This window comes from Anolis carolinensis, chromosome 4, assembly GCF_035594765.1.
Source record: "Anolis carolinensis isolate JA03-04 chromosome 4, rAnoCar3.1.pri, whole genome shotgun sequence".
NCBI lineage: Eukaryota > Metazoa > Chordata > Lepidosauria > Squamata > Dactyloidae > Anolis > Anolis carolinensis.
The window spans coordinates 253,260,406-253,271,271 of record NC_085844.1 but is presented as its reverse complement, the minus strand read 5'-3'; the positions used below and the strand labels follow the sequence as shown (position 1 = coordinate 253,271,271).

General features: G+C 48.5%; 1 protein-coding gene across 1 annotated transcript; it reads left to right on the top strand.

Moving 5' to 3' along the window:
• The first annotated feature begins 288 nt into the window (after positions 1-288).
• On the top strand, positions 289-5,039 carry LOC103281860 (nawaprin). Its single transcript, XM_008124152.3, has 3 exons — positions 289-401; positions 2,019-2,165; positions 4,861-5,039. Exons 1-3 carry the CDS (start codon positions 320-322, stop codon positions 4,863-4,865), a joined length of 234 nt encoding a protein of 77 aa, XP_008122359.1. The 5' UTR covers positions 289-319; the 3' UTR covers positions 4,866-5,039.
• Positions 5,040-10,866: the final 5,827 nt, after the last annotated feature.

Genomic DNA, 10,866 nt, shown 5'->3' with positions numbered 1-10,866 from the left:
ATCTCACTCATGTCTGAATTGGTAAGTCTTTACCTGGAATGAATTTGGTGCAAGAAGCTTCTGGGAAAGGCTGGGTGGACCTTTACTTGTCCGAGGTGTCCTCATTAATTCTTGGGCAAGAGACCTACTTCCTTGTGCCTCTCATTGGGCAAAACCTCATGGCTCTCCTGATATCATGCAACAAGGTAATTTCCTAAGATAGGCTCTGTGCTTTGTTTCCTGTTCAGTTTCAAGAGATGAAGTTGCCCAATCTGTTCTGGAAGTGGATATAAAGGAAAGAGGTTGGTAGAACGGGAGCTTCACTCAGTCCTGCCTAGCCATGAAGTCCTCAACTGGCCTCCTCCTCCTCTTCCTTGGTCTCCTGGCCACCTGTGCCTCGATGCCTTCTGCCTCCAAGAAAGGTGAGTGATACCTGCATAGAGATGCCCCTCCAAAGATTTCTGTCCCTCAATCCTGGATGGGCAAGGCTCTCTAGATAAGACCTTGGTTCAAATATTTGCATGCACTGGGCGGACCTCCCTCCTCCAAGTCTTCAGAACCATCTAAGTGTAGAGATCAGACCAAATACGATAGAAAAGAAGGGCCATGGAGGTCTGAGAGGTGGTTGACCTAGGAGTGTTGTAGAGGGCCTGGTCAATAAATTCCAGGTGGCCCACTGGCCATTTCTATTATTGTTTCCTGGGCATCAGTAGGGTCATGGAGGTCTGAGAGGTGGTTAACCTAGGAGTGTTTTAGAGGACCTAGTCAATAAGTTCCAGGTGGCCCACAGGCCATTCCTATTATTGTTTCCTGGGCATCAGTAGGGTTATGTAGGTCTGAGAGGTGATTGACCTAGGAGTGTTGTAGAGGGCCTAGTCAATAAGTTCCAGGTGGCCCACAGGCCATTCCTATTATTGTTTCCTGGGTATCAGTAGAGTCATGGAGGTTTGAGAGGTGATTGACCTAGGAGTGTTGTAGAGGGCCTAGTCAATAAGCTCCAGGTGGCCCATTTGCCATTCCTATTATTGTTTCCTGGGTATCAGTAGAGTCATGGAGATCTGAGAGGTGGTTGACCTAGGAGTCTTGTAGAGGGCCTAGTCAATAAGTTCCAGGTGAACCACTTGTCATTCCTATTATTGTTTCCTGGGCATCAGTAGGGTCATGGTGGTGTGAGAGGTGGTTGACCCAGGAGTGTTGTAGAGCGCCTAGTCAATAAGTTCCAGGTGGCCCACAGGCCATTCCTATTATTGTTTCCTGGGTATCAGTAGAGTCATGGAGGTTTGAGAGGTGATTGACCTAGGAGTGTTGTAGAGGGCCTAGTCAATAAGCTCCAGGTGGCCCACAGGCCATTCCTATTATTGTTTCCTGGGTATCAGTAGAGTCATGGAGATCTGAGAGGTGGTTGACCTAGGAGTCTTGTAGAGGGCCTAGTCAATAAGTTCCAGGTGAACCACTTGTCATTCCTATTATTGTTTCCTGGGCATCAGTAGGGTCATGGTGGTGTGAGAGGTGGTTGACCCAGGAGTGTTGTAGAGCGCCTAGTCAATAAGTTCCAGGTGAACCACTTGCCATTCTTATTACTGTCTCCTGGGCATCAGTAGTAGCTGTTCTGGTTCCTTGCAGAAGAATCCCTTCTGCTGATGGCATATTACTCCTGGCACAGAAGCAGTAGTAGTGGTGTGGGGAGCTATGGATGGGTTTTGCCTGTCAAAAGTGAGGGAGAGGAGGATAATGGGGAGGAGGCTGTTTGAAATGGTGTCCACACAGCATCATGTGATAGCAAAGGTCCATGTCAGTTTGCTTGCCACCTGTGAAAAGACCCTAACTTGTCCTAATAGGGATGTGGAAGAACGGAGACCAAGAAAAAGAGTTGTGGTTTGCCAGGATCGGTGCTCAAAAGCTCATTTGACTTGGAAGGGAAAGAGTGTCTTGCGTCATGCAGTTGTTCTCACCCTAGAAATGTTGTGAGGCAGAAGAGCGGCTGCCTGGCCCTTTGAGGAAGGATGTCCTACAACTTTTGTATTTGTCCTCCTTTACAGAAAAGCCTGGGAGATGCCCATCACCTCATCCACCTCCAGGCAGGGTAACACATTGTGGCTTGTTGTGCTCCTCAGACTATAACTGCCCTGGGATCCAGAAGTGTTGCAGATATGGGTGTTCAGCATCCTGCACTAATCCTCTCAGGGGTGAGTCCCTTTCCTTTGCTCTGGAGTCTCTGCAAGGCCACATGGATCTGCTTTAGAACCAGGGAAGCTACCTTCCCACGAAATAGCAGGCCACCCTTCTTTCACTCCCAGCTCCCCCTCCCCTTGGGCAGCTGGGTTTCCTTTGCAGCCTCCTTCCTGGGGTCATGTTGGGTTGATGAGGAACTGAAAAATATGGATTTTTAGTCATATATTGTATGCACATTAGAAGCAGTGAAATGTAGAAAAATCAGACTCTCTCTGTGTTAGATTTTAGGGATGCACAAGCTGACAGGACAAGCTGGGAGAAGGGGGCCTGTTTTCTATACATTCCAGTGTGAATTGGTTCCTAGTACAGCTTGACAGGCCAAGAGTGTCCTCTTGATGGATCTCTCTTGGGATCTGTGACTTGCTACAGGCTTTTTAGAGTGCTTAGATAGAAAAATGCTGATTGTGCATATTTATGCCCATGCATGTAAACATGTGAAGTGACGTACTGATGACGAGATGTATGTAGAAGCATGTTCTTTGTCTGAAAATGTATAAAAGGCAAGTCAACGCCTTGATCGGGACTCTGGTTTTTCTTTCGGAAGAGATTCCACTTCCAGAGTCTTCAGCTGAATAAAATAAAATCCTTTCCAGCCTCAACAAAAAGATCTCTCTTGGTGTTATCTCTCCCGTCATCTACAACAGGGTGAGGGTGGTGCAGGGGGCAAGTGGGGAGTGTGGGAGCAACAGCCAAGGATGGGGTTCCAAATCCCCCCTTCTTTATGTCAAGGATGTGAACCCCAATCAGGGCCGGCCGGAGATAATTTTTAATGGGAAGCGGGGGTGCTGAAAAGCGCCCCCGCCACCGGCCCCGCCTCCCGCGCCCTGGCCCCGCCTCCCACGCTGCGTGGGAGGCGGGGCCATGGCGATTAGTGAGGGGGCGGGGCCACAGTTGGCCCCGCCCCCGCCCAGCGTGCCCTGGCCCCGCCTCCCACGCTGCGTGGGAGGCGGGGCCAGGGCACGCTGGGCGGGGGGGCGGGGCCAGAGTTGGCCCCGCCTCCCACGCTACTCCCACTCGCCCGTCTGGCCTTCCTAGCAGGCCAGAAAGCAGCGGAGGTCCCTCCAGGCCGCGATTGCGGCCTGGAGGGACCTCCGCTGCTTTCTGGCCTGGTAGGAAAGGCCAGACGGGCGAGCGGGAGTAGCGGAGGCGGAGCCAGCTCTGACGCCGCTCCCCCCCCGCCCAGCGTGCCTTGGCCCCGCCTCCCACGCTGCGTGGGAGGCAGGGCCAAGGCACGCTGGGCGGGGGGGGAGCGGCGTCAGAGCTGGCTCCGCCTCCCACGCTACTCCCGCTCGCCCGTCTGGCCTTCCTAGAAGGCCAGAAAGCAGCGGAGGTCCCTCCAGGCCGCGATTGCGGCCTGGAGGGACCTCCGCTGCTTTCTGGCCTGGTAGGAAAGGCCAGACGGGCGAGCGGGAGTAGCGGAGGCGGAGCCAGCTCTGACGCCGCTCCCCCCCGCCCAGCGTGCCTTGGCCCCGCCTCCCGAGGCAGGGCCAAGGCACGCTGGGCGGGGGGGAGCGGCGTCAGAGCTGGCTCCGCCTCCGCTACTCCCGCTCGCCCGTCTGGCCTTTCCTACCAGGCCAGAAAGCAGCGGAGGTCCCTCCAGGCCGCAATCGCGGCCTGGAGGGACCTCCGCTGCTTTCTGGCCTTCTAGGAAGGCCAGACGGGCGAGCGGGAGTAGCGTGGGAGGCGGAGCCAGCTCTGACGCCGCTCCCCCCCCGCCCAGCGTGCCTTGGCCCTGCCTCCCACGCAGCGTGGGAGGCGGGGCCAAGGCACGCTGGGCGGGGGGGGAGCGGCGTCAGAGCTGGCTCCGCCTCCGCTACTCCCGCTCGCCCGTCTGGCCTTTCCTACCAGGCCAGAAAGCAGCGGAGGTCCCTCCAGGCCGCAATCGCGGCCTGGAGGGACCTCCGCTGCTTTCTGGCCTTCTAGGAAGGCCAGACGGGCGAGCGGGAGTAGCGTGGGAGGCGGAGCCAGCTCTGACGCCGCTCCCCCCCCGCCCAGCGTGCCTTGGCCCTGCCTCCCACGCAGCGTGGGAGGCGGGGCCAAGGCACGCTGGGCGGGGGGGGGGAGCGGCGTCAGAGCTGGCCCCGCCTCCCACGCTACTCCCGCTCGCCCGTCTGGCCTTTTCAAGCAGGCCAGACGGGCCAGGGCGCACTGGGCGGGAGGCGGGGCACCGTCAGGGCGGTGCCCCGCCTCCCGCCCAGCCTGACGGCGCCCCCCCGGGCCTGCGCCCGAGGCGGCGGCGTCAGCTGCCGCATGAGTGGGGCCGGCCCTGACCCCAATCTCCCTGCAGGAAGAGATGTCTTTTTGGCCCAGGGGGAACAGAGATGGAGTGGCCTCCAGAGCCCCCAGCCAGGAATCTTTTATCGTCAGTTGAATCCCTACCTGTTTTCCTCCAGTGGATCTGATAGGTCCTCAGAAAACCTTTGAAAGGGAATGTTATGGGACAGCTTGAAGTGAATCATCCAAAAGCTCTGATGCCATATATGTTCAGGGGAAAGTCTACTGACGTAATTTCATCACTTTGGGGAAGACGGAAATAGCAAATGTGGCATCTGCACAGTTTTAAGATTGACTGGATAATGGCTGAGATTTCTTTTGCTTCTGTGGACCCCGCTTCCTCCTCCTGCCTCTGACTCTCTCTTCTTTTCACAGCCTGACCTTGAAGGAGGTCTGGATCCATGTATCGTGGACATCCCAGATGTCAGACCGGAGATCCTCTGCCCATCCCTCCTGCTCCAAGAAGAGTCCAAATCCCGCACCAGACCCACTTGCCCCTTTGATGGTCCCTCTAACGCTCTTTCCCTTGCCAATAAATGCACCATTCCCCTGCACCCCAAAAGTCTGGACTCGTTTTTATTTGCTAAGATAATTTTATGGTTAGAGGTCACCATAACAGGAAGAACTGTATTAAGGGGTCACATAGAATCATACAATCATAGAATAGTAGAGTTGGAAGAGACCACATGGGCCATCTAGTCCAACCCCCTGCTAAGAAGCAGGAAATCGCATTCAAAGCACCCCCGACAGATGGCCATCCAGCCTCTGCTTAAAAGCCTCCAAGTAAGGAGCCTCCACCACGGCCCCGGGGAGAGAGTTCCACTGTCGAACAGCTCTCACAGTGAGGAAGTTCTTCCTGATGTTCAAGTGGAATCTCCTTTCACGGCATTAGGAAGGTTGAGAAACACTGCATCAGGAGGAATGCATACCTGTGCAATACCAAGTATGCGGGTTGAATGAAAAGTAATGCCTCCACCTTCATAACTCCTCAACAGATGGCAGTCCTGGTCTGCAGCAGGTCCTGGCTTGTTCAGTAGACTCTCCTCTACAGTTCCATTTGGCGGGAAGCCTTAGCATTGAACGGTTGTGTTGTTAAAGTGCGAAGTATAGAACCATGTGCAGACGGTCGGTCAATGCGACTTAAGCAATGTGCAATCACTGAATTCTTGACAACAGAAAGTGCCACCCCAAAGGAGATTCCTCAGAGAATGCAAGCTGTTGATGCTGATTGTGTGGATGTGAGTCCTGTGCATTGTTGGGCTAGTAAGTTTAAATATGTTGAGGTAGGAACATCTGACTTGCGTGACAACCAAAGAGTTGGACATCCTTGACAACAACTACTGAGTTTTACAAGCAAAAGGTTGACAGATTGATTCAGGACGATTGTCGTATCACTCAGAGAGAAATTTCAAGCACAATCGGCATTTCACAAGAACGTGTGGGTCACATTTTTGCTTTGCTTGGGTATCAGAAGATCTGTGCACAATGGGTCCTGTGAGACGCCGGTTGCGGAAACAGAGTGTCGACTTCTTCTGTGACGGCTTCAGAAAACTTGTTCATATTTGGCAGAAATGTATCCAATTGTCTGTGACTATGTGGAAAAGTGAATAGCGGTAGTTAAAGAGCACATTCTAAGGATCATTTATGCATTTGATTTATTAAAATATTCCCATCCAAACCCAAGTAACGAAGGTGGAGGCATTAATTTTCATTCAACTCTCGTACCTATGTTAGTCTCCATGGCAATGCTCTGGCCTTCTGAGAGGAACTCCTAGAGTTAAGAATTTAATTATCACTCAAGTTTTATCATCTTCAAGGACTTCTTTCTCCCTTCCATGGCTCACTTCAATCCTTGCCTGGCCCTCTGAGAAGCTTTCCTTTTGAACATTTCCATAGAAGCCCTTTGTTGATACCTTAGCTCTCTTCCAATAGCCATCTCTCTTTCTGAGGTGGCTTCTCTGCCTATATACTGCCCTTTTGTTGTAGCATCTGAGCACTGCAAACATAATTACACATTATTCATTTATTGGGCTCTAACCCCAAGTAGGGCGGATTTCTTGATCATGAGAAACACCAATATCCAAAAACTAAGAGACCGTGTTGTCGAAGGCTTTAATGGTCGGGATCACAGGGTTGTTGTATGTCTTTCGGGCTGTGTGGCCATGTTCCAGAAGTATTCTCTCCAGACGTTTCGTCCACATCTATGGCAGGCATCTTCAGAGGTTGTGAGGTATGGATAAACTAAGTAAGGAAAGGAAAGAATATATATCTGTGTAGAGTCCAGGGTGTGGCAAGAGTCCTTTGTCACTGGGAGCCAGCATTAATGTTTCAGTTACTCACCCTAATTAGCATTGGAAAGGTTTTGTCTCTTGCCTGGGGGCAAGACAAAGGACTCTTGCCACACCCTGGACTCTACACAGATATATATTCTTTCCTTTCCTTAATTAGTTTATCCATACCTCACAATCTCTGAGGATGCCTGCCATAGATGTGGGCGAAACATCAGGAGAGAATACTTTTGGAACATGGCCACACAGCCCGAAAGACATACAACAACCCAACTAAGAGACCCTTTGCCCTGCCCAAAGCCCCTTTCATTCAAGGAGACTGGTACCTGGTTAAAATCACTTGTATCCATGGGATAATATTGTTCTGCTCCAAATCCCATATGATACAAGAGACAGTGATCCAGGTCAAAACCATTGACCATACCTCACAACCTCTGAGGATGCCTGCCATAGATGTGGGCGAAACATCAGGAGAGAATACTTCTGGAACATGGCCATACAGCCTGGAAAACATACAACAACCCTCAAAACCATTGCTTTCCATGGGATAAAACTGTTCTGCATCAAACCTCACAGGATGAAACAGGATGGGAAATTTTGATGGTTTCCATCTCACCTGTTTTTCAATTGTAAAGATGGTAATAATAATAATAATAATAATAATAATAATAATAATAATAATAATAATACTTTATTTATACCCCGCCACCATCTCCCCAACGGGGACTTGGGGCAGCTTACATGGGGCCATGCCCAAAACCATACAATATGACAAAATATAAAACAACATATCATAACACAATTTAACAGTACAATAAATAATAACATACATTACAATCCAAAATTTGGAAAAAGCAATAAAAACCAGGGCAGTAAAGTTCTGAACAGGATTGCTGGCCATTGTTCAGCATTCCCTCCTTTCAGGATATTTCTGTCTCTTTTCAACCCCGGAACATGTAATGAGTTCCGTGCTTCTCCATGCTTGGAAAGAGGCTGAAGTGTCCTACAATGGGGAAATGTCTCAATGTGATAAGGTGGTAAGGGTGGTTCAAACAGTGTGAGGCGTCACCTAAAAAGGCCAAATCGATTGTGTCTTCCTGAGTGACAGGGAGTTGGACTAGATGACCTCTTGGGATCTTCTCCAACTCTGGGAATGTGATAAAGTACAAATATTTTATAACAAGGTAAAGAAGGAAATTGAAGATTTAACAGGACATAAATTGATTTTGAAAAATAAGGAATTCTTCATCCAGAAATTAGGTAAGAACAAAATTACTAAGGACTGGGGGAAAATTATAAAATACATGATAGTTGCCGCTCAAGCAACAGTTGCCTTGGGTTGGAAAGAGCAAACAAAGTGGGAAGTTAAAAAATGGTATGAATACCTAGGTGATTTTATGCTTCAGGATTATATCCTTGAAAGGAGAACTAAATATAGATCAGGCCGAATCAAAAAGAATTGGGATCTGAAATGGGGAAGATTGATAGATAAAGTCAAAGGACAAAGAAAATATAAAGCACTGAATCATTCTCTACTTACGATTGATCAATTAAAATAATATCTGAATGAAAGAAAGTACTGTTCCCAGAGAGAGGGGGGAGGGGTGAAAAACTACTTGACATAAATGGGAGATAAAAGTGGAATTAGCAAGTGTAATGTACCGAGAATATGTGATTAGATGTGTATGTTGATGGATTTTAATGTTGTTCCACTGGTATTTACAATAAAAATATATTTTAAAAAAAAGGAAAAAAAGGGATCTTCTCCAACTCTAGGAGCCCATGATTCTATGACCTTCCATCACCATTTCAGCTGGTTTTCAGCCATTTTCCTTCCATGAGGATGAATTGTGGGGGTGAGATTCCCCAAGACAATCACAACCTGGATCTTTTGGGACAGTCACCCCAAAACTCAAGCAGAAATGTTTTAAAATTGGAGTGTTGGGGATCTATAAAGGCGAGTGGAGGTTTAGTGAGGCCCTAGCTCTCTAGGCAGAGAACGCGAATCACCTTGAAAAACTACAACTCCTAGGAGTCCATAACATTGAGCCACGGCAGTTCAAGTGGTATAAAACTGGATTGATTCTATAATATACCGGTAGTTGAACCCTACGTCAACTTGTTCCCTCGACAGGAAGGAACAAGAAGTGACAGCAATGGCAATGGTGGCAGACTGGTGGCAAATTCTACAGAAAAGTCATGAACTTTGCCCAGTGTCAACATCAGAGGAGCAAAGAGGAAGCTCAGCTGAATTTCTCCATTACGTTGTCTTTTACTTTAACATTTTGACCTCTTAAACAAATGATGAATGGGCGAGTCGTTGATTCATTTCAGATAACAAGGCCTCCACTTGCTCTCAGGAAGAGACATGACAGCAGTTTAAATATTTGGCTCCTGTGTTGCCTTTTAATCAGCTCAGAAAGTTAGCCCACCTTGGCCTTTGAGACAAGATTTATTTATTTCGTGTCAAAAGCATTTCACGACAAATACATTTCAAAATAATGGTGAAAAAAAGAAAATCACAAGCAACTAAATAGTTTTGGACCAAAAACGGGCAACAGCAACTGCATTGTCTGTAGCTTTAAACAACTCCTCCTCCGTGCATGAGGCAGGGCATTGTGGGCAAGCATACATATGTGGAGTTGTTTGTTCAGCTCCACAGTCACACAAGGTGGAGGATTCCTCTAGGTAGTGCCACCTTGCCAAGTTGTCTTTTGATCTGCCCACTCCGCTTCTGAGTCTGTTCAGGGACTTCCAAGTTGCCCATTCTTGGTTTGGCCCTGGAGGGAGACCCTCGTGGGGGGGGGGGGCATCCAGTTAGAATTGCCAGGTTTAGCTGCCCATAGAGACACCCTTGCTGTTGCTGGGGGGACATCAAGAGGAGTGGTGGTTCTCATGAAGCCCTTCCTTGATTTGAGTCTGGTGGGAGGAGGCTGATAGTCATGCACTGGATGGCTTTCACAGTGTTCAACCTTTTTTCTCTCACCGTTAGCAGCAACTTCCCGTCGCACATCAGGAGGGGCAATGCCAGCTAGGTTATAGAGTTTATCAACAGGTGTAGGTTTAAGGCATCCTGTGATGATTCTGCATGTTTCATTCAGTGCTATGTCCACCTGCTTTGCATGGGCAGACTTTTGCCGGACAGGACAGGCATACTCTGCAGTTGAGAAAGACAAGGCCAGGGATGATGTTCTTATTACTTGTGGGTCTGCACCTCATGTGCTGCCAGTCAGTTTCCGCAGGATGTTGTTGCGTGCAGCTACTTTGTGCTTGGTGTTCATGCAATGTTTCCTATATGTTAGTGTTCGATCTAAGGTGAGACAAGAGAAGATGTCCTTTTGCGATTGGCTACCTTGATGATTTCTTGGATGCCAAACCTGGGGCTATGCTGAATTCCCATCTTTGTGAATTTGTCTTAAATGGCATGCTTGTTGAGCATCCTTATAGGGTGCCTCCACATTGTAGAATTAATGCAGTTTGACCCCATTTCAACTGTCATGACTCAGTACTGTGGGATGCTGGGAGATGAAGTTTGGTAAGCTAATGTCTCTCGTTGGCAGAGAAAGCCAAAGACTTTGTAAAATTATAACATCCAGGATTCCACAGCATAGACCTATGACAACCAAGTGGTGTTCCTAATGAGAAATTGTTTAATGTTACTGGGTGCTGGTAACAGCAAATCTATTATGTTGTCTTTTTAAAATATAGTTTACAAAAGCTTCAGGAGATTCTACCACAAACGCATGAAAGAACCCTCAGAAGCTACCTGAAGAAGGGATTTTGATCCAGAAACGAGGATTACAAAATACCTGGGAATCCTTGTTGTTCTACACTCCTTTATTTTTCACATTCCTTTATACGCATCTCCGAGACATTAACTTGCATGGGACAATGATGAATTTATCTAAAGTGTGAACCACAATTTACAGAAGGAACTATCAGTTGTTTATTGCATTGACTCTGCATTCCTAAGACTTTTATCTGTGTGGGACAATACTGAAATTCAAAGTGTTGAACTCAGTCACTGAACATACTTATCTGTTACTGAAAAAACATACAAGCATGAATATAATGTTTGATGTAATGTTGTAAA

Excerpts from the sequence above, each read along its gene's own strand:
- LOC103281860 (XM_008124152.3), top strand. The coding sequence starts at position 320 with ATGAAGTCCTCAACTGGCCTCCTCCTCCTCTTCCTTGGTCTCCTGGCC. Across the intron at positions 402-2,018 it reads GCCTTCTGCCTCCAAGAAAG|AAAAGCCTGGGAGATGCCCA; the intron begins GTGAGTGATACC and ends CCTCCTTTACAG.